At 46.3% G+C, this 24,098-nt stretch overlaps 1 protein-coding gene across 2 annotated transcripts in view; it reads left to right on the top strand.

Annotated features, from left to right (window-relative positions):
* The window catches only part of Ccdc149 (coiled-coil domain containing 149), an 87,473-nt gene that overhangs the window by 18,344 nt on the left and 45,031 nt on the right, over positions 1-24,098 (top strand). The window contains exons 1-3 of one of the 2 annotated variants that reach the window (XM_038346065.1): positions 608-734; positions 10,520-10,681; positions 12,166-12,204. In XM_038346065.1, the coding sequence (XP_038201993.1) occupies positions 732-734; positions 10,520-10,681; positions 12,166-12,204 (204 nt within the window). In that variant the 5' untranslated portion in view covers positions 608-731. Of the gene's footprint in view, positions 1-607; positions 735-10,519; positions 10,682-12,165; positions 12,205-24,098 lie in introns of those variants that run through there. The other variant, XM_038346057.1, reaches the window with a different exon arrangement.

The following is a 24,098-nucleotide window of genomic DNA, read 5'->3' on the forward strand; positions in this document are numbered from 1 at the left end:
GAGGGGGAAAACCCCCAAGTACTGGATTGGAGAGCAGTTCCTTGTGTTTTCGGGATGAGTGATGGCCATGAAACCCACATGGTGTTCCCCAAACCCTTAGTACAACTTGGCAGCCTTGGCAGATGCCTTCCTGTTAGCTCATCCTGGATTCCCTTAGAGAGAGTCCTGAAGGGGCCATGTTTTAGCTTTCTGAGGAAGTAAAACTTCCTCTGTAAGGTAGAAAACACAGCCTGGGTCCCCTTCTGGCTTGCCATGTTGGAAGAAGGTCTGAGAACTTAGGAGCTGATATTTTTGCAAGGGGAACTTTAGTCCTGCCAGCAGAAGTGTTAGGGCCTTTGTAAGGATGGATGCGTTTGTTTGTTTGTCTTTATTCATTTGCTAGGCATATACTCTACCACTGAGCAACCCAAACTGCCAAGCGTGTCTGGAAAAGAACAGTCTTTCTATTTGACCCAAGTTGGCCTCTTACTCCAAATCCTGTTCCACTCAGCTTCCTGAGCGCCGGCTTCATAGGCCTGCAGCACCGCTCCTGGCCCGGGGTCTTTTTTATCGTTTCTTTCCTATTCCAGGGGAAGCTGAGCGGCTGCCGTTTCCCAGCTTTTGAAGTCAGCCTGACTAACATGTGCCACAGATTCTGCTGCTCAACCCTAAAGAGCTGAATTGAATCGTCCTCCCATGTGGGGAGTGCCAGAAAATCCCCTCTTCCAGTCTATGTGTGACTGTTGCATAATATGGTATGTAAATAGATACAGGAGTGTCTGTGCGCACGCACGCTGTCCCATCCAGTGTACCCTAGGAGCCCACTCGCTCAGCAACGTAGATGGGAACGGAACAACCTCTGCAGACACTGAGTGATTGCAGTGCTGTCTCCTGAACATTTGATCTCTGTAACGAACTGGAGCCATACACCCCACTGGCAGGTGGCATCTTGGCCCCAGGCAAGGTCAGATTATCCTCACATTGGTGACAGCAGCGTCACTCTTGGGGGAAGCAGTGAGTTTGACAAAAATGTGCTATCTTCAGCAGAGGGAGAGGAATGTCCTGGCGCACTGTGGCCAGCAGAAGGATAGGCAGTCTCCTTCCCTGGCATTCTACAGACCCAAAGGAAGCAGGAGGCAGGGCAGGAGTGGAAGTGAGATGGTGGGAGGGAAGAGGAGCGGTAAGGAGAGAAGGACTGAAACAGAGATGCAGGTATAGCTCGTTATTCACCACTTCAGTTAACCAAGACTGTCAGGGAATTTCACATACCCCCCAGCTACTGCGGTTCACGTTATAAACTTTTCCAATTACCTGAAATCTCACTTAACTTAAATCCCAGCACATCCCCTGGGGCCTTCAGATCATCAAAATTTGCCTTGTTGAAAGCAATCCCAGGGAGGGGGAAGTGTGATGGCGAGTCTGAAGAAGATGGATCATAAAAAGTCATCTTCCAGGATGGCATGAGAATCACTAAACCGCTGGCTTAGGATTGCTGGATCGTTAGCTAAAAGTTACAGAGTTGAACGCCAGCATGGCAAAGGGCCCGTGCCATGAGAGATGTACCCATGGAGGGTGGGCTCAGGTGGGCAGGAAGGGCTTGCGCCTAATTCTTGAGGGAGGCACATGGGAGGCTGCCATTCTGCAGGCGGAGACTTCAGTAAGATGAAGGACACCGTACCTGCCCCACATGGTGTTTTACTCTGGATGCCCAAGTCATACCTTCAAGAAGTTAAGGGCACATATGTGTCTCTCTGAGGGACAGTCCTGGGTGCCTGTGTGGCAAATCTGCAGGGCTTATAAGGATAAAGGTGAGGAATGGATGACCACAGAAATGAAGGGAAGTATCGTGTTCAGTGCTAAAAGGTCAAAACCCAAATCCCATTTTGATGACTGTGGGAATTCTCCCACATTCTCGCCATGTATACACTGTGGCTTGTAGAGCTGTACATTTCCCCTGCAATGTGAAAAGCTTCATGAGTGAGTCGGCTTTTGACCTGGCAGAGTGATATTGTCATCTACAGAGTTTACCTTCCAGGACAGAACAATCATGTTACAAACAAAAAACCACAAACATTGCCATAAAATAATCCCCATAAAATCCCAGGTTTGTGATTTGTGTTGGTCAACATTCATAGCCGTGTTTGAGCCATGGGTTGTACACAGCTGGCAGAGATTTAGGCAGAATATCAAACTGATGGCTGTATCACTAAAATACACAAATACTAAATGTATATATCTGTATAACAATGTATGTGTACATTTGGTTACTGGAGACTGAGGTTGCGTCTCTATTATTTAGTGTGGTCTGGGCTCTTACTATGGGCTAGAGTCTGTGCTTGTCTGTGGGGATTCAATGTTGTATGTGAAAGGCCTGGTTGCAGAGGCCAAAGGCATAGAATAGGAAAGTGGGCAGCATTGTGTCACACATGTATACGTGTGGCTTGCATGTGCTTGCACATACCCCGTCCCACTTCCGCTCTTGTTGAGGTGCATGCAGAATGCTGTGCAGCCAACCAGGAGCCATTCTTCCTCTACTTGGGGGTTAAGAGGCTTTTGAGACAGGACACTTTCCCCAGCACTGGATCAACTAAGATAAATGAGATTGGAGGTGGGGGAGGATGATGTAGGATTCCCCTCTGTATGCTGTAAATATCATTGGTTAATAAAGACGCTGTTTTGGGCCTTTGATAGGGTAGAGCAGAGCTAGGTGGGGAAAACTAAACTGAATGCTGGGAGAAAAGAGGCAGAGTCAGAGAGAAGCCATGTAGCCCCACCAGAGACAGACATGCCGAATCTTCTGGTAAGCCATAACCACATGGCAATATACAGATTAATAGAAATGGGTTAAATTAAGATGTAAGAGCTAACTAAAATTATGCTTAAGCTATTGGCCAAGCAGTAATTCAAATGATATAGTTTCTGAGTGATTATTTTGGGTCTGGGCAGCTGGGAACAAACAAGCGGCCTCTCATACAAGAGAGAGTTGGGCAGGGTGGATAACGGCAGGAAGCTTTAATGGGAACAAGCCGAGCAGGTGAAAGAGCAGCTGCAGTCAGGTCAGAAGCAGGCTATAGCCAAATACTGAGGGGATGTGGCATGACAATTGCTTGATATCCAGTGTGTGTGTGTGTGTATGTGTGTGTGTGTGTGTGTGTGTGTGTATGTGTGTGTGTGTTTAATGTTTTTATTTTCATTTTTTTAATGGTAGGAGGACATCAAGATGGCTCTGTGGGTAAAGGTGCTTGCTGTAAAGACTGATGATCTAACTCAGTCCCTAGGTCCTACATGGTAGGAGGCAGCCAAACGTTGCTCTCTGACATTCTCTCTCTCTCTCTCTCTCTCTCTCTCTCTCTCTCTCTCTCTCTCTCTCTTTCTCTCTCTCTCTCTCTCAATGGATGAATGAATGAATTTTATTAAAAAAAAAGAGTGGCAGAACCTGACTTCTGCTTTTTCAAAGCTCCACGATATAGACTGGGCAGATAGGAAATGTAGAAGAGGTTGTGATAGTCCTGATGTTATAGCGCAGAGCCAAGCAGAGGTTTCAGAACAAAGAGGTTGCTTATTGGAGTTGGAGACGGTGTGCTGATTGTTGAGGGCTGTTTACCCGGTGCTTCTGGTTGGGCAGGAAGGAGAGGTTCCTGGAGAGACATGGGGCAGGGGAGAAAGTGGACACTAACAACAGAAGGGAAAGTAGGGGGTAACCTGCTGTTGTCAGTTCTCCATTACGGTGCTCAATATCTGAGAGAATCTATCAGCAGAGATGGTTCTTCCTGGCATTTTAAAGACTGCATTTGTAGCCAGTTGGCCCCATTGCTTTTGAGCTTTAGGATGATGGCGGTGGGGAGTGTCCTCACCTCACGGCCAGGACTCAAAAGAGAGAGAGGAGCATCTTGCCCTACACTGTCCCTTCAAACAGTACGCTCCCGTGACCCACAACCTCCCACAAAGCCCTGCCTCTAAAAGGACCCACAGCCTTCTAATATTGCTATGCCAGGAAGGAAGTATATAGGCCCTTGGGGACATTTAAGATCTAGCGGATGAAGTACCTCTAAGCAGAGTGAGTTTTCAGGTAGCAAATGTTGGGACTGTTCCTGCTCGTGACCCTTTGTTGTGTGTGCTGTCCTCTTTCTAGGTGGTTTTCTTGGGGTAGTAGGCAGGCTCTTGCATGGTGGAGAAAAACCAGCTTGATTCCTTCTCCAAAAAGTGCTCACTCAGGACCAGGGGGCGCTCATACAAGACCAAGGGGTGCTCACTCAGGACCAAGGGGCGCTGTTTGGTGGAAAAGGTCCCTTGGCAGACATACTCCCCTGACCCTGAGCTACCTCCTCTCTCGGCCACAGCCAGCCAGTTGTAAAGCTGTCCAAATCCTAATGTAGTATGTCAGGTAGTCATTTAATTATTATGGTCTCCCTTGTAGCAATTATGATTTGCTTTATGGCAGATAACAGGAAATGGGTAGATAAAAGCCACTCAATGGCCCAAACTGTGGGATTGGGTTCTTAAGGTGACGAGTATGACTGCCTTCACCTGTGGGCATGAATTAACATCACACGTGAGTTACAAGCTCAGCTTCAAAAAGTAATTGAAATGCAATTCAAAAGAAATCTATTTTTGAGTGGATAATAAAAATATTTCACGATATCTAGTATACATGCCAGAAACGGGGCATATTTTATGGAGTTCCATTCGCTCTTTCTGGGTTTCCCGGTCTACTTGGTGTGTGGCATTTCCTTCTCTCCTGCTGGTAGGTATGTACCCACTTGCAGCAGTAGGAGTCCCAATAGCCCACAGCTGTCATTGGGAGACACATGCTTCTGCCCCTGATCACCAGCAGCTCAGAGGTCAACAAAAATAAAAGGGATTGCTAGCGAATAACCATCCTTTATTTGTCAGCCTTTCTTCATGAGCCATAAGAAGGTTCCAGAACCTTAGCAAGGTTCAGAAACAGTCAGTAAAATGGATCCTCCCCAAGTTGGCCATTTTCCCAATTCTCAGCATTCATTCCTCTTTCTCGGAGCTCCTTTATTTGGAGACTATTGTCCTTGACCAGTCTGCCTACCAAAGGACTGTGGACAAGGGCCCTGAAGACACTATTGAACAGAAAGGACCCCAACACTGGAGCTCAGCTTACCCCTTTGGCAATTTCTGAGTCAAACTCCCCTGTAACGATACCTGGTTGTGGGTGTTCTGGGCCTTTCCCTCTCTACCTCCCCTCCCCCTAATCTAAGTCTCTTTCTCCACTAGTCAAGTCTACAAGTGCTAATATTCTCCCAGTACAATCCTATGTTTCAGCGTCTGTTACTGTTACTGCCCACCAAAGCATCCTAATTTCTGCATGCAACTCTGCCACCTCCCTACCTCCACAGTCATGAGATCATTGACCTCTTTGGGCTCAGAATCCTCACCTTTGAAAAGGGGTTTGTCTCACTGCTTGTTACAGAGGCTGACCACGGGGAACAAATACAGCACTTAGCATAGACAGGAAACTGTTGAGCTCACTCTAGTGGTGGCTACCATTACTATTTCAATCAAATAAAGTCCTTGTTACTTCTCGGAATGCTGGACACGTGGTGGCAAACATTCAAAAACCAACGTCTTTGCTCCTTCGCCTTTCTTGAAAATAAATGAAATGTTTCTTGTCTTGAAATGGGAAAGAGGGTGAAAAAGCCACCATTCCTATTCCAGCTGTGAACTTGGCCAACAGAGTTGTTAGCCGACTGAAGATCAATAGCAAAAGAATTAGGAGAATAAAGGGGGATCCTCTGGCCCCACCCAAGGGGCTAGAGGGTGGAGTCTTTTCCTGGATTTGTCCTGCTCACTGTCTTTGTAGTGTGATGGGGCAGTCACATGACTCATTGGCCCACGATATGATCCCCCTATCAGGCTCTGTGGCTAAGGCTAATTTCGCGTGTGTCTGGTTGTCTGGGGAATGCCCTGTCTCACCATGTATTGGACATGGTGAGGACAGACCCCATTAAGAAATAGCGGAGCTGGAGTGTTCTCTGGAGGCCTGCTGGGGCAGACCTTGCTGCAGAGTGCAGCGATGTTGGTGTCCTGAGCCCCAATGCCTTTTCCTCCCACTGTGGGCTGCATGGCAAATTGTGCCCATGCTGTGCAGGCCAATATGAGTTACCCCCTCTGACGGCAGAATAGCATTTTTCCCCATGAAAAGATTCTGAATGATCCTCCCCTAGCTAGAGACCCTAGGTTCCTCATTCCTGGGAGAAGAGAGGCTGAACAGCTCAGCCAAATCTGCACCCTAAGGCCTCATCTCTCTTTACCTTCACCCTCCCTCTCCCTGACCTGTAGGCTCTATGTCACATGTCACCCCCTCCTCCAGTGAACACCTTCACTTTGAAGATTTCCCCACTTGTCTCACCCTGAGCCATCGGAGTGGAAGTCATGGCAATCACAGTTAATGTGTTAGAGGTTTCACAGATGCTAGCTCGCTTCTTACATTGTCATACCAACCCCTCGAAGGTGCTTCTCCATCTCTGTGTGTAAAACAGGGAGTCTGGGCTCACAGTGGCTAATTGACCACATAGCTAGGAAGTAGCAAAGCCAAGACCGGAACTCAGGCATGCTGGCTCTTTCTGCCACAGCTTCCATCATGACTATATCTTGCATTGTCCCTTGAAGGAAAGTGTCTGTCACCCTTACTAATGTCCAGGGCACAGTAGTGAGGTCTACTAGTTAATAATATATTCTCACATTATTATCAACACCTGCCTATGATGATCACAGCAAAAACTTCAGCATTATTCTGAGTTCATGGTCTGTCATTTCTTTTCTTTTTTTCCTTACTTGCCAAGAACTTGGGATTATTTGCTATCCGGAAAGAGCCTTGAACTTGGAGTGAGACAAGTACACAGCTTACCTAGCTTTGACCAGCCAGCTTTGGATAAGTCAGTCCCTTCACCAGGCCGAGTCCCGGTTTCCTCCTCTGCACACTAAGGAGCCTGGTGTGGGTGACTCATTGTCAGGGAGTCTGTAAAATAGGGGTGGTACCACATGGCCACAAGGTCTGGGGAAGCTCTAGATAACATGTGAGGGGTCCTCACCCATCCATGTGACTAGTGACTGTGTACATATATTCTATATGTGTTATATATGTGCGTATAATAGGATAAATGAGAAAATCCATACATTATCAGTTTACAGCATTACACCATATGCATGTGTCTGTGCATGCGCACATCTAAACACATGTATGGAGTACCTGTGCACCGTGTCTTTTTCTCAGCACTGGGAATCTGGAATGAATAGGATGACGTCTCTACCGTCACAGGGGAGATACTGAAAGTAACCAGTCTCTAAGACCAAGCATAGCTCAAGACCCAGACATACTACCGAAGGGACAGGAAGTCACACTAGGCGGCTGGCTTAGCTCCTTCTCTGTTGCTGTGCTGAATACTGTTAGAGGAGCAACCTCGGGGAGAAAGGGTCTATTCTAGCTTGCAGTTCCAGGCATAGTCAGCCATGGTGGGGAAATCAAGGCAGCAGGGTTTGGAGCAGCTCACGGTGTGTCTGCAGTCAGAGGACGAGAACCATGAACGCTCGCTGCTTCTGCTCAGCCTCTGCCCTCCACTTTCACAGTCCAGGACGGACCCCTGGGATTTCCCCTAGCGAGGAGACCTTTGCCGCTTAGAACCGTTAACATTGTGTTCCTGGGTCCTCAGTGCCGCCTGTGGTTGCAAATGTCTAAGACAATTCTTCCTGTGCTCAGATCCACTTCACGTTGTTTTGTAAGCGAGGCTTCAGCCTAAGGTTTATCCTGCTGATAAATAGTGTTGGGCTAAAGTTTTTGACAACCAGGTCTCTAGACTACAGCAAGCAGAAGACTGACTGACCAGTGCTTTCTAGGACCACCCTTTTCTCAGTGTAGCGCCACTGTCTGTACAGACTGCCTCTGCTTTCTTTGATGTGTGGTGTGTGTGTACGTATGTGGTACATATATGTGTGTGTGTGTGTGTGTGTATATATATATATATATATATACTTTTGTAATATAATTCCATCACCCCAACTCCTCTGTTACCCCCAGACCCTCCCCAACTTGTCCCCCCCTCACCTTCATGCCTTTGTGCCCTCTTTTTTTCTCTCTTGTATACCGCTGTGTCCAGTTCTTGCGGCCTTATGGAATGTTTCTGGATCTTTCTGGCTAGCGCATTTGTGGGTAACCTTAGCTGTGCCGAGCTCTTGAGCCATGCCAGCATTTCACGGCTCTCCTTCCCATCGTCGAGCTCTTTCTGCCCCCTCTTCCCTGATGTTCCCTGGACAGAGCTTTAGCTGTCACGTGCTTCCCCCTGTCATGTGCTCAGGGATGGACCTGCAGAAGTCTCCTTCGCAAACTCTAGACCACTGTGGCTTGTGAAGGCCTCCACATCTGGTTTCTACCAGCTTCCACAGAGCCAGAAACTGGAGGGTTTTTTTTTTCTTTGTTTTTTTCTTCCTTTATAACTTGGACTGTTCCTTGGGAGAGAAATGCTTTTTCTCTTGGCTCATTCGTGGGCAGGGAACCTGAATTTCTGCTTTTCTGAGTATGAAGCAGCCTTTACTGTCCTTTCATGAGATGGGTATTCTATGCAGACTTACCTATTGAAATGTCTTGATCCAATTGAGATTCTCTTCCTTAGAGTCAAAGACACTGGACGTCTCTGGGGCCTCAGGTATAAACCTATAAATGGGACCTTCATGCTACTGACACCCAAGGCCCTGGGACTGGGGCTGCTGACTGGGGGGAAGAAGAGAGCAGGGTGATGGGTCAAGAGGTGTAGCGATGCTTTCCCCTGTGACATCGCCATGCCTCCCTCCCCCAGGACACTGCAGCTCTGGGTTTCAAGCCACTCACCTCCGATATTTACTTGTTGTGGACTTGACTCTTGAGAAATCACTGTGGCAATAGGATCACTTTGCATCAGGCAGACAATGTCAGAGTCTTAAAAACTGGAGCGTCTTAAGGCAGGATTCCAACCTCATTACTGCGGGGAATAAAATTCCACCAAGGTGAAGTGTCCTTTCTCAGAACTCAAATCTCCCTCAGCACGACTTTTCTTTCCCCTTTGTTTTTGAAACTGAGCAATTACTTTTTTTTTTTTTTTGGAAAAAAATGTGCTAATGCACAAGACTCTCTTTTTTTCCCCTTTCATTTATTTGAAATTGAACTTAACAAAGTCGGTTCTGAGCGAGCACTATATATGAGTAATGCTTTTTGTCCGTAAAGAGCATTGGCTCAAATGGTATGGGAGTGCCGGCTCTTGCTCTGCTTTCTGTAAGCGCCCACAATGACAAAGCGCTTGTGTCAGGGTGGATAATGAAACTATAAATTGTTTTCATGAATGCTCTGAATTTGGTCTTTTATGGGGAAAATTCAAAAGGTATTTAGTGCCACATTTCACATATGTGAGTAACACCAGGCAGTGTAATAGATCCAGTAAAAGCAGAGTCTCCTCTGAGCTCACATGGGCCGCTATGGTGGGACCGCTGACTGGGCTTCATTCCTGGAGGGAGACACAGAGACACACAGTGTTGTTTCTTGAAGGCAGGAGTTCGAGCCAGCACTGCCCGGCTGTTGGGGGAATCCAGAGTGTGGCAAAAATACCGACTTCTGAAGTTGGTCTCTGGTGATGGATGGGTGCGTGTGTTTGATCCTTGAAGAGGTTTTACAGATCAGTGCCGAGTTAGTGAACAAATTCTCCAGAGGAAAATGGCTGCTTGGTTTCCTGGGTGGGAAGGATCGAGTGAAGTGTTTTATGGCTCAAAGAGATGATTTTTCATAATATTTGGGGTTATTGTTATAATTGAGAACATATTGACTTATCCTCAAAAATTTAGAAAAAAAAAAAACCAGAAAAGCACAAGGAAAAAAATTAAAATTTGAGGGAAAGGAATTACTAGCAAGAGTGATTCCTATCAATATTTATAAATTTTTCATTAAATATGTTTGTGTATATTGCTTTGTAAAATTTTAATAAAAATTTATGTAATTTTATATGGATGTATAAATATATATGTCATACTAGATAAATCTGGGATCCAGGCATCTATTTATCCTTATACATAATTTTAAAAATAGTTCTACTTTATTAATATCATAAGCATGTGTATGGTGTGTGTGTGTGTGTGTGTGTGTGTGTGCGCGTGCACACCACGGCACATGTGCAGAGTCAGTGGAATAAGTTGAGAATCGGTTCTCTCATTTCACTATGGACTCAAAAATCAGACTCAGGTCATTAAGGTTTGACGGCAAGTGCTGTGGCCTGCTAAGCCATCTTGCTGGCTTATAGTTCTATTTCTTAACTTATTTGCAAATACATGATTGTATCTGTCCCAGTTCGTGAACGTTCGCGGACAGCTAAGGTTTGACTTTGTCTTGAGAGAACTGTGTCAGTCAATGTGGTAACCGTTCTGTACATATGCTACCGGGAAGTGTCTAAAAGTGTGTGATCCTGAGCCATGAAAGAGGGGGGATGTGGAGCACAGTGCCCTGGGGCTGTGAAGCCCATCTGTCATTTCTGACCAGTGGCTGTTTGTTCTGCAGTACCTGGTGTGTAAGCGGAAGCTGGAGAGCAAGAAGGAGGCCCTGCTGATCCTCTCCAAGGAGCTGGACACCTGCCAGCAGGAGAGGGACCAGTACAAGCTCATGGCTAATCAGCTGCGCGAGCGACATCAGTCCCTGAAGAAGAAGTATCGGGAGCTGATTGTAAGTCTGGCACCGGAGGGATATCTGGCCCCCTCTGCAAAGACAGGAAAAGAGGCTGTGTGATGTCCTCTTTTCAAAAGCCACCCCTTGCCAACAGTTCACCAAGTAGCCAGGTATATGCCTGGAACCCTAGCTTGGGAGGTAGAGGCAGGGGGATCAGGAATTCAAGGCCTTTCTTGGCTACCTAGTGGGTGAGAGGCTTGTCTCAAGCAAGCACACAAGCAACAACAAAAAAGCCCAAATCAAACCAAACCAAAGTTTAAAAGTAGAAACGTTCACACCACCTGTTTCCTCTACAACCCACTCCACATGCATGCAGTTCCAGGCTGCTGGACCTAACACAAGTGAAGATGCTCATATCCATCTGTGTTTACTGTGGCTCTTTCCTTATTATTTTACTATGGACTTTTCTTGTTATTTTAAAGAGTAATTAATATCTTAAATATGTGCCAGTACAGAGGCTGCCAGCTGCACATGGCTCAACTTAACTAAGCTAATTGGCATTAAAGAAAATAAGAAACTCAGTCCCTCAGTGTCCTGTCCCATCCCATGGGCTCAAGCCCCACAGGTGGCTGGTAGTTGCTGTATGGTGAGGGTTGAGCGCTCCCGTAGTGGCTGCTGTTCTGTTCTCCCTCAACATGGGGTTCTGGACAGCATGTGCCAATGCTGCCTAGAGCATGTTCTCTTTACCCAGCATTTTACAGCAAAGGCTTCCTAAGCCTTGTAAACAGGCCGACGTTACCTATGTTAGCCAGCGTTCTCCTAGAGGAAGAGAGCTTATATAGTGAACACAAACACACATCCCTGTGTGTTTCTGTGCATGTGTGTTTACATGTTTGTGTATGTATGTATACATGTGTGTGTTTTCATATGTGTGTATGTTTATGTGTGTATGTGTGCTTGTGCTTGTGTCTGTATGCATGTGCACATCTGTGTGCATATGCAATATGTTTATATATGTGTGTATGTATGTGTGCACAATGCCTGTGCATGCCTGTGTGTATGTATATGCATTTATATGTGTGTGCATGTGTATTTGTACATGTATGTGCCTGTATATGTGTGTATTCATGCATGTTTATGTGTCTATGCACATGTGTATGTGTGTACATGTGTTTATGTCTGTGTACATATCAGTCACTATTCTTTTTATTCTATTTCAAAATACTTTAACCAAATGAATAACTATTTCAGTTTTATGCTCTTCTCTAAAGTAATTTTGATCCATCTAGATTTCTCTTTTAGAAACATCATTTTGGAAAATTCATGTTTGGTCTTGATTGAGCCGACTCTCTGGGGTCCCCATCAAGTGGTAGTTATTTTTACAGCATCGTCAAGCTTGCTTTCTCACCTTACTAGCTGCGTGGCTGATGGGGATTGGTCTGAATTTAGATTCACATGGGTCCAACTGAGGGTTGAGATTCTGTGGTGAGTCTGGGTTTATTCTTGGGAAGAAGTAAAATGTAGTATTTGTTTCTTTGTAGGATGGAGACCCATCACTTCCCCCTGAAAAGAGGAAGCAGGTAAGATTTCTTCTTGCTCTCAGGCAACTCTCACATCAGAGTGACTTCTTACCTTGACACAGTCCAAAGAATTGGGAAACCCCAACTGTCTAGCGCAAAATTCCTTTTTAAGTTTTCCTGGAATCTTTTCAGACACTGGGGGAATGTGGCTGTAAGAGGCACCAGGAGAGGCAGAAGGGGTACTGAGTACAGCCCAACAAGATGTGGGGAGACACCAGCTGGCTGAGCCCTGGGACTCTGGGGGAATTCTCCTGAGAAGCTGGGAACTGAGTGATCGGGCAGCAGCTCCTTATGCTGACTTTTAAACATGTCTCCTGTCAAAACTCCCAAGCTGTTTTCTTACTTTCCTCTGCATGGTGGCCACCCCTGTCTATTGGTCTACCCCCTTTCTTACTTCCTCTTGTATACATGTGGCTATTCCATTGGGCTTCCTGTATAGACCGGTGGCTATCCTACATGATTCTGATTGTTCGCCTGTCCTGTGCTTTTCATGTCTGTTTGGGTCCGTCCTTTCGCCTTAGTTCCTTCTGTTCAAATGTTTCATATTTGTTACTTTTTTCAGATAAAACTGAGAAATATTTTTATCAAGTCTTCCTATTCTCCTCACACAGATCTTGTTAAAATTTTCTGAAAATTGTTTCATTAAATTGCTACAAGTGAGCATCTAAATTTGTTGGGTGACAAAAGGGGGTATCTCAATTTAATTTCTTTAAAAATTATTTTTAAGTTGCTGGTTAACAGTAAATTGATTAAATCTGTCAAATTATGGGTTAATTTGAACTTCCCCTCCCGTGTGTGTATGAAAAGCACTGATGTTTTTTCTAAGACAGTTTTCTTAGACCTTCCCTTAACTTTGCAGTTTTTCTAATTTGCCTTGTGCTGTGTTAGAGGTTTTATGTGCCCAGGTGGTGGCGATGTTAGTGGTGGCATGTTCTGTTCTGGCAGGCCTCTTCACTTGAGCAGGACTTCAGAACTGGTGGACATAAACCAAGACACAGACAGCAACCATATGTCCTCGGCTGTAACATCAACATCCTGTGGTCATAACTGACGGGTGTCTGTGAACACAGTTGACTGCTAATGTGTAAGATACGTCACATAAAATTCCTAGGTTTATTAGCTCGAGATATCTGATGCTGGTAATAGTGTCAAACACACACACACACTCACTCATATGCACAATAACACATACATATGCTCTCACTTGCACACATGCATGCATGCATACACATGCATGCATGTGCACATACACACACCACACGCACACACGCACACACACAACTTTCATCCGTAAATAGCACTGCCGTCCACATCCACCTGTCTATGCTGCCGGCTTGTACACTCCTTTCTGCTCTATGTGACTAGTTTATAAAGCTCCATGTTTGATCTAGTCTAATTTTTCTGTGTGGCTAATTGATGTTTTTTTCTAAACAAAATTACATGGGAGTTTATCATTACTGTTTAAAAACTGAAATCCTTAATCTTGGCTTGCTGGGTGTTTTCGATAGCTGTAGGCAGTCATCTTCCCCGTGATTTCAGAGTTTGTTAGTATTCATGAAGGAGTTTTCCAGTTCTAAGTGCATTCGTATTCTGTGACTTTATAATGACACATTTACATTGACTGAGGAGAATCTGATGAATTCCAGTAAGTCTGTCAAGCTGCATCCTCACCGTTCTAAAAATACAAGTTCAAGGTGCCAAACATGAACATTGTGGCTTTTAATATGGTGCTCAGTTCCCTTCCCTTTGGGGATTAATATGATGCTGAAGCTTGGACTGAGCCTCCTTCCTGCCCGACTAGACCCAGGAGACATAGGATGGGGTGCAAATAAGAGAATTCTGAGCTGTATGTCTGGTCAAAGGTGTGATGGTCTTGAGGAACCAGAATCTCTGAGATGGTACAGTCAAAGGGCTGTGTGACCGGCAGTCTCCTGAGGTTGACAGTACCGTTTCTCTCCTCTGAGGCATGTTTAGCAAATAAAAATGCAGGGTACCCAGGTAGACTCGAAGTCAGATAGCCAATGAATACTCTCTTAGGATAAAAACACATGCCATGCAATGTTGGGGACACACATATGAAAATATAAGTCAACGTTTACCTGAAGTTCAAGCTCATCTCACCTGAGAGCTCTATTTTTGTGGCAACTATGAGGACCTCTTCCTCTTGTAGTCAGCTTCCTTCTATGGCTGTTGTCCCTGAGCAGGAGAGGCAGGATGCCCAAAGGTCAAGCCCTTTCCTATAGGTTGGCCCATGAAGGCTATTTCCCATTCTTGGTCTAACCCCCAAGGGGTTATGCTCTTGGCTTAGTTTGGTCATCTGGGATGGAAGGACCATTGGGGTCAGCAATGATGTGTTCTAGAAGGCACCTCTGGGTACCTCAGCATTATCCTCCATAGAATATGATAAATGTGGTACCCACTGTGCAGAGTATCCATGGGGGGGGAAGGGGCAGATGATATGATGCAGGTAGATTGCTCAGTGTAGTGCCTGGCACAGGTAAGCTTTAACGAAGGTCTCTTCTCCTCTTTTCCTCCTCCTCCTCCTCCTTCCTTTCTTCCTCCGCCTCTTTTCCCTTCTCTCCTTCTTCTGTTTTTCTCTATTCCTCCCTCTCTTCCTCCTCCCTGTAAATAAAAGTCATTCTTTCCTCAGATGCTAACTGTGCATGACTCCTAGCTCTCTACAGAACATGATGGCCTTCTTGGAGCCTTTTGGTTGTATTTGTTCAAAGTAGCTTTGGCTAAAGAAATGGTTCCTGGCTTCCAGGAACTTCCCTAGAGTTGTTGTTTGTCCAGTACTCACAGGAGGCAAAAGACAGCTGTCCTGGGGAGTAGGGAGATCAGCTTGAGTGGTCCTAGGTCTGCCCTCCATGTCAACTCTCTTGCTTAGGCCACTAATAGAACTATGAACCCTACCCCTTTAACCTTGAGAAAAGGGCAGTTCCCTGGGTCTCAGGGAAGAGCATAGGCCAGGATTGGGCTAGGGTCCATTTCAGGTTAGACAGGCTGGGTTGGGCTTTCTGCAGAGGTGAGGTGGCTCCCACTTGTACCCATGCTATGGGTGCTGGTGGACAGTGTCATGGTCCTCTGCTTTATGTGCCTTATTGAAATGATCTAGGAATAGCATATACTAAGTATAGTCAACCTTCCTGTTCATCCATTCTCACTCTTCCAGGCTTGTGGGTGACCTCGTTTAGCTCCTTCTTAGTCAACCAAGGCAGGCTGTGGTGATGGTCAGTGCTGTCTGACCAGGGCGGAACCGGAAACTCATGGAGGTCAAGGATGTAGAAGTCATGTGACTAGCTGGCAAGGAAGTAGGGCTTGAGCGCTACCTTGCATTCCAGCCGCTGGTGGTGACTACTGGGTCTCAGGAAGACCTTAGTGAGCGCTTTGCATGTGCCCGGTGCTTATTTTGGCAGGAAGGATCTGGGGTGGAAAGAGCCAGAGCAAAGCCATTGACTTGTTGGACCTGGTGATGTCAAAGTCACCACTCTTTGATCTCACCTCTTGTCCTGGCATCAGGTATCTTGGTATGAATGACCAATAATGCAGCCATTATTAAGTCTAATGGTGTTACTGTAAGTCAGTGGACAAAGTCATTAAATATAGGCTGGCAGACAGTAACTGCAAAGGAGAGGAAACTGTGGTCCAAGGTAGGTTCTGGCTGTGCAAATTGGGGGAATAAGTAATATTGAGGAATAGTCTTGGTATTAGGAAGAAGGCCCTTTCCCTTTGAAATATTTTAAAATTTTGTTTCCTGTTAGTCCTTAGGCCACTGAATGGTTTCGAATGGTCATTTTAAAGTCCCTTCATTTGAGCCCATTCAGAACGGGGAGGAACATGCAGTTGCGTTTTAGACCCTGGTTCCAAGGTGATTTCCTATTTAGCCCAAACCAGACAGTATGTGTGTTTATAAGGGGAGACATGCTCATTTCCTGAGCTGCTTTGTGAACAGGAAGTGGGGGAGGCACACCCCTGACCTGGTGCCCCCAAGCCTACATGGCATATTGATCCCAGATGTGAGCCAGAAGGAGCAGTGTTTACCCCTCCAGCTGCAAAGTGAATGCACCTGGCATGAACAGATGGTGCTGAGCCAGACCCGACTGCCAAGTTAACAGAGGCAGCATGGAGGTCATAAGATGTGCACACGGCAGAAGAAGGTGCCCACTTTGGTTCTTGCCGTCCCACTGTTCTTATGTCTGTGATAGCTATCCCTGACTTGGAAGGACCTCACTAGGCTCTTGGATGAGAGATGCTATGACCATACCTTGTCGTACCTTCTCCATTTTTTCAATTCCTAGGACCGGTGCATCTCATCCTTTTGGGAATCGGAGATGATTCTACAAACATGTCCAAAGCCATGGGTCCTCACTCTAGAAGAAGCCCACGTGCTTGTCGCAGAAACTTTCCTACCATTCCACAGAGTCATAGATCCCTTACAGCCTCCCTGTGACTCCTTGGCCTTCCACAGGTTGCATGTTAGGAGCTGTAAATGTGTTGAGGGTTCTTCGTATATTTTGATAGAGAATAGTAACCTTAGTTATCATAGTGCTGTGTGCTTTCTAAGAGACCATAGAGGTGTTCATGTGTGTAAGTCCTGCTGTGGGCTGAGGTCATGCTGGTGCAGTGTACCTTACATAAAGGCAATGCCATGGGGCTTAGATGATATTTTCCAGTCCAGTGAATTTAAGTATAATCCTTTGCTGGCTGGCTGACCCTAGGCAAGCTGTATAACCTTTCTGAGCCACCATTGCCTCCTCATCAAAATGGAGATACTAATGAGACATAGTCATGAAGTTCTTTTGAGCAACTTCTGCAGAGAAGCTTCTAAGTGCCGTATTAGTTAGGGTTCTCCAGAGGAACAAACATATAGAATGAGTCTATATAACAATAATATATCAATAATCAAAATACCTGGGAGTTATCCTGGGAGTTACCAAGCAGAAACAAAACCACAGTGTCACAGATCAGGAAATATATATATGGGATGTACTGGAGTAGCTTACAGGCTGTGGTCTGGCTAGTCCGACAATGACTGCCAATGGAAAGTTCAAGAATGCAGTGGCTGTTCAGTCTATGAGGCTGGATGCTTCAGCTGGTCTCCAGTGTATGCTGGAATCCCAAAGTAGGCTCTAATGCTAGTGAAGGAATCAACTTGCCAGCAAGAGGAAGGACAAGCAAAGAGCAAGCGTTTCCTCCTTCTGAGCCTTTTATACAGGCTGCCAGCAAAAGGTGTGGCCAGGTTAAAGGTGGACCTTCCCACCTCAAGGGATGCTTAGTAAAGATGAGTCTTCTCACTTCAAATGATTTAATTAAGAAAAATCCCTTATGGGTTTTCCCATGCACTTGAGGTTTAGCTAATTCCAGATGTAGTCAAGCTGACAACCAAGAATAGCCACCCCCATGTGCTTTCCCTAGTACTTGGTGATTGCTTGGTGAATGTTGGGTTTTGTATAATTTCCTTGGGATTATCCAAGGCCACACAGCAGGTTCACAGAGCAAGGCTAGGTTCTAGATGACTGTGTGTGGCGATGTTTTGGGTTCTATCATGGATCTGTAGGACTGCTTGAGCAGGAATGAACCATGGTTGGCACCATTAGTCCAACCCAGTTTGGAAGTCCTGTTCAGAGCCCTCTGCCAAGCAGTGGGAAAGAGTCAGAAATGGAGGTAGGGTTTTTACACTAAGCTGTTGTGGTTTATCCACCAGAGAAGAATACTCGGACACTAGGAGGTCTGTAGTAGCTGACTGGAGATGGTACTGGGATTTGGGGTCTCAGTGTAATCCCAAGCCTTTTTCAGAGTAAACTTTTGAGCAGAAAAACAATCTCCTGGGCTGACTGGCTTCAGGTGGTATGAACCGTTAGCCAGAAGCAAAACTACAGAAGCCAAAAAGCAAGGTTTGTACATTTAGAGACTTTCCAGAGCTATGGACTTTGATGGATTAGGTCTTTGTTTTTGTTTTGGCAGGTGGTGCTGTCTACACGCTGAGTTTTGTGGTGTGAGTAGTACTTCCATCATGGTGTCAGTAGTGCCAAGGTGTGGGAACCTGTTACATAAACTAGTTCTGTTTCTGGTGGCCACCAGCCACTAACCATAATTGTGTCTGTCTTTTTCCCTTCTTAATCTCCTTAGAACACAGACTTGAACTTCACGCTTGTAAATTCTAGGAATATAGTTGTCATGCTTTCCTTTTGGACCCTGGACTTCTTTTTCAAACAACTCAATTTCCAGTGGTAAATCACCCGTTAAAGAAGCTGTGGAGAAACCAAGACAACAGCGATTGCGCTAATAGCTTCTCGTGGGATATTGAAATGAAAACGTCTTCCCATCACTCCAGGCAGAACTGTACGCAGTGCGCCCCTTTGCACTGCGCGGAGAGATCATGGGAAAATCTCAAACGACCCTTTAAATATTTTTCTTTTGCTAAACAAGCACTTTCTGTGAAGGAGACAAAGGGGAATTGAGATGATCTTGGGTTAATCTTCTTAGGTGATAGGATTCTTTTGGGTCACGGCGGCACACTCCTCCTCCCCAAACTCCTCCTTGAACAGACAGTCAAACACATCTTTAATATCTTTGTCTTTGCTTGTTTGATTTCAAGCATGAGAACCCTGGGAGGCATCTCCCCTGGCCCACCAGGGAGCCTTTGCTTTCTTGCCTCTAAAAAGGAATGGCTTATTTATACAGTGACGTGCGGGAGATGTCAACTCTCGGGGAAATGGAGTGTAGAGTGGCCCCATGCAGGAAAGGAGGGGGGCTTTTATTTCAGCAAAGTCTTCTTGGTCAAGCTTACTTTAGTCCCCAGGGCCCACAAATCAGAATGGCTTTGTACAGGAATCCTGGTTTGATGCAGAGAACCTGAAACTTCCTTCAAAGACTTCAAGCACTTTGAGGAGTTCTTTCAGAACACTTTGAAAGGAGTGACTTACTGTCACGCTAGGGAAGCCAGGAGGCAATGCAGGTCCAGCTGCTCCGAGCCCTCCCCAGCAGGACTGTGGCTCCATCTTGGCTCTCACACTCTGCAAATTCTCATAACAACTTGACATGGAGTGTGGGCGTGCCCCCAATTCATAGACTCACTCTAAAACACTTGGGAGTTATCCTGGGAGCCACTAGCAAGCAGGAGCAAAATCATAATGTCGTAGGTCGGGCAAATATTTATTTAAACTGTGCCTTTCTTAAAGTCACGCAACAGGTTTGCCTGGAAAGAGGTTTATCTGTGAAGATGGGGGAGGAGGCTGAGCTCTTGCGCTGCCCAACAAATGCGCAGAACGTGCTCGCTGTAGCTGGTGTCCATAAATAAGAGCGCTGCCGGTGTGATAGGGATTATTGCTCTGGCAGTCTCTATAAGCAGGGGCCCTTTGCTGAGCAGGTTTTACTCAATTACTGTGAACATAGGAGGAGTTGCCACCTATGGACCAAGACAGCATAGTGAAAGCTGCAATTAAACTTGGCAGCCATCACAGGCTTTAAGGACACTGGTGTTTCATCCAGTGTAAGGTGGGAATATATTTTTAATGTATTTTTGCTTTATCGTATATTCTTCCCTGTGGAAGCTGTGGCTTCCAGGGGCCCAGGATTTAAACTTCCCCGTGAAGTGCAACACAGCAGGTCCTCTGAATCTGCTCTCCCTTTCTTTCTCTCATTTCTTGATCAAGTCAAGGATTTGCTTGTCTTTCCGTCCCGTCTTATTTTCATCTTACTTTTAACTTCCTATTTTGATAAGTCTGTAAATAAAGAGGTATGTTGTAAGATTTCACAGTATACATCAGTTATTTAGGTATCGTGTGTGTGTGTGTGTGTGTGTGTGTGTGTGTGTGTGTGTGTGTGTGTATGTATGTTATGTGCATGTGAGTGTGGGTACCTGTGAAAGCCAGAGGTGTCAATTCCTCCTGAAGCTGGTGATGCAGGCAGTTATGAGAAGCTTGATATGGGTACTGGGGTTTGAACTCGGGTCCTCTGGAAGGATAGTACCCAGTTGTAACTGCTGAGACTGAGTCATCTCTCCAGCCCAGGCCCTATCATTTTATATTATGATATAGACTAACCTTTCCATGGCTTGATGGCTAAGCTGCTGTGTATATAATAGATTCCAGAGGAGCTGCAGTAGGGAGACTAAGCTTCCCCAGTGAGAATTCCTAATGAAAGGTGGCCCTGAGGTTTGAGTGAGAGATGCTGGCTCCCTGATGCTGTGAGGATGTTCATGGGGCAAGAAGAGTGTGTCTGAGCCCCTGGAACTGGTATTATAGGCAGCTGAAAGCTCTGGATCTCTGGGAGAGCAGCAGGTGCTCTTAACCAATGAGCCACGTCATCACCCTCTCTTCCTGTTTTATACTAGCAAATCTCCTTCCCTTTTCTGTCACAATTGCAATTTTTAATTACATTCTATTTATTTAATCTCTGTGTGTGCACATGCACCACAGCACATGTGTGGAGGTCAGGGGACAACTTTTGGGAGTTAGTGATCTCCTTCTACCACGTGAGTCGGAGGGACTGAACTCCCTTGTCAGGCTCAGCAGACACCTTGGCTGGCTGAGCCAGCTCACTGGTCTGCGGTCACAACTTAAGGACAGCTCGAATGACTTAAGGGTGAGGAGTCTATAGTTTGCCCGCTGTTTTCAGCACACACTCTTATTATCAAGGAGAATATGCCAGCCTTTTCTTGCTTGGTCTGAATATTTAAAAGAGGCTCCTTTATGTCCCTCTTTGAGCTTTTCTCCTGGGCCACCACCTGCCCTGGCCATGGGAAGATGTGCACTCCTGGGCCTGTCTCCCTTCCCTCTGAAACCCTAGTGCCTTGCCACATTCTCCCTGACATTTCTTTCACGAAGTGCAATTCCAAACTGATGGTCACAGAGTCCTTCTCAATAACAGGGAGACAAAGCGCTCTGCATAGCGGATAAATTATAAGCAGGCACCACCTGCTCGCATGATGGATTGTTAGAGCGGGTGTGTGAGTCATGGGTGTTATTTTTGGTCAGGAGAACTGTGTGAACTTTGCTCCTCTATTCCAAGCCCTTGAAAATGTGCCGCACCCTCCCTTTTAAGGTGTTGGGTACCCTAACAGAATAGTCGTTTTCTGGTGTTTAGTTACTGTTTCACAGTTGAGAAGGCAGAAGGCTTGAGTAGAGAAGGGTTGTGTGTTGACAACCCTCCCTTACAAGTATATATAAAAAATACAGTCTTTTGTCTTAAGGCAAGGGTGCCTCTCCCTTCCACTTCTACCCGTGAGGTCAAGCTCAAGACTGGGGTAGATATACTGTGAACTCACAGCCCTAAAAGTATTGTGATTCCAACTGACCACTACCATGGCATTGTGGGTGATGGCGGGATGCCTGGCTGTATTATGGTTGTTTTTTTTCAGCTGGGCTGCAGACTAAATATGGTTTGATAACGATGGCTCTGGCTCTCTGAATGCCTTTTCTGTTGCAGCCCAAACCTCTACTCCAGTGTTCTCTAGGATCTTGGGTGTTTATCCTGGGTTTCTGTCCTGCTCTATGTCCAAATGAACAGGAGCACCAAGGCCAGCACTTATCAGCAAGGCCCTAGGTCTAGAGCCATGATGCATGTTAATTGTTTCTGGTCCATTAAAAGATTATCAAGGAAATTAGGAAAAAGCTTTCAGAGGCCTTTTTAGAACCATTGTATGGGCATGGCTTTAAAACACAGGGTTTTCTTAAATTTATTTTCCTAATAATTCATGTTGGTTGCATCGCACAAAAGCATTGATCAGGGATGGACTGAAGAATGCGTCTCTTTTGCTGCATGAGATGAGTTACTCTGGCTTTGCTAATTCAGTGGCTGTGGTCCCTGAATGTCAGGGTCTCCCCTCCCTGCCAGGGGATAGAGCCATTGTTGATTGAAAAGGGGAGTCTGGGGGTGTGGCTGTCTTTGTGCTTTGGTTTCCTTGTATGTTTTGATTGCTGCTCATGGAAAGGGTGCAGGTGACAGTGGCTCCTCGCCCGAGACCATCCTTCCTGCCTGGTGCCTGCCCTTCCATCTGGGTGGATGCTGCTGCTGGCTCTCTAAGAGGATCCACGAGCTAATGTCTGGGAATTTTCTGAAGTTCAGTGGAAGCAAGGCACAGTGCAGGAACCAAGAAATGTCAATCAAGAACAACTTCCAGTGCTGCACCCAGCCTGTCCTGTGTCTATGAGATATGGGGTAAGGAATGCCCCTTTCCTGCCTGGATCCTTGCCCCCAGGATACCCACAAGGTCCACCATCTCCTTTTCATTGTGACCTCTTTGGCACTTTTCACTGTTCCCTGCACTTCTAAGTGATACCTGGCCGAGTGAGCCGCTCTCATTCTGTACCACATAGTATATTATGTAATCAGTAGCTTCACAGAACCACAGAATTTTGTCTGTTTGGATCATTGCTATATCCCCAGGCCTTAGACAGCCCCTAACCCAAAGCCGATGCCCAGTAAACATTTGTGTAAATAAATGAGTGACCGATGAACAGTGCAGGCACAGAATCATAAAGGGCCAGCTGTGGTCAAAGGGGGACCTTCTGTGTCCCCACAACTCTGTCCCCTGTGTACTTGAGTTAGCGCCATGGGGGAGGGGCTTTAGGCAGCACCCCCTGGGTGCCCAACCTGGGCTTCAGGATTCTGTGTTTACTGTGCACATTCCAGGTCACCACATGGAAAGTTTGGTGTTAGTTCCCTTCTGTAGATGGAGAAAATACCCCGGGTGGCTAGTGACAAAGCTGGGAAGGAACTTCGAATCCCCACCGGGGAACTTTCCAAAATCAGTTGGGAGCAATGGTTCCTTGTTGCTCCATCTACAAAAGGGAGTCTAACTTTCCCCGTCCACCATCAACTTTGTATCTCCTGAGAGCAGAGTTCTTGGAAAATGGGGAGCAAGATATTGTAAGCTATGAGCCTTGCCAATATGGGGTTGAAGATGCAGATTGCACTGTGGCATGGAGATTGTATTGGGGACAGTACAGTTTGTGCCAGGCAAGACTGCATGCTAGGCACTGGTTTCAGGAGTTAGTGCTTGTTTCTCCCAATGAAGAGGCCAGAACCTCCAGCTCAGCTTCTCATCTCCCCTTTCAACTGTGTTAGGGCAGAGGGGAGGAGCGAGAACCAAGTTCCTCGCCCTTCATGGAACTTATGCTTGAGCAGGGAGAGGGAGGCAGGAAATAAACAGCGAGCAATAAACCATGAAGTGAATTATATGGTATGTTAGGAGATGGCACGGGCCTCAGACAAAAGGCACAGGAGTGAAGGGGAGGGTGGCCGTGTTAAATCCAATGGTCCAGGGGGCGTCCTGTGGGGACCAGTGACCTCTATGCAAAAGCCTGAAGGAGATGACAGAGAGTTTGGGCACCAAGATGGGCTCAGGCCTGGCATGGAGGAAAAGGGAGTGAGAATGGAGGTCAGGTACCTAGGAGGAAGAGACAGAAGGCAGTCCCAACCAATGGACTGTGAAGGCCTGATTGGGGGTGTGTCAAGAGCTGGTAAAAATTTCATCTTTAGATTCTTTCCCTTGCTGCCTTTTCTTACCCAGCATAATTGTTCCCAGAAGTGTAGCACTGAAGGCCTTGGAGACGTGGCCACTAGAGGGGGGTTGTCCATTTACGCCTCTGGATTTGGGTTTCCTGAACTTCAGCAGGAAGGCATCTGGAGATTTAGCTCTGTGTACAGCTCCTTAAGAGACTGCAGTGAGGCCCCAGCTTTCTCCACCCTTCGTCCTCATCCCGAGGCTTGGAACACATGCACACAGCCCTGTGTGCTGGCCGCCATGCTCGATGGTTGTCTCCGTAGAGGCAGGGAGAACTCGGTCTGTCGGGTGACAAGTTTTCTTTGTAGAACAAGGGTAGGTTTCTGCAGAACAGGGGACAAGGGTGAGCTGGAACTGCATAGGGGTGTCCAGAGTCCAGGGGAGC

This window comes from Arvicola amphibius, chromosome 1 (assembly GCF_903992535.2).
Source record: "Arvicola amphibius chromosome 1, mArvAmp1.2, whole genome shotgun sequence".
NCBI classification, from domain to species: Eukaryota; Metazoa; Chordata; class Mammalia; order Rodentia; family Cricetidae; genus Arvicola; species Arvicola amphibius.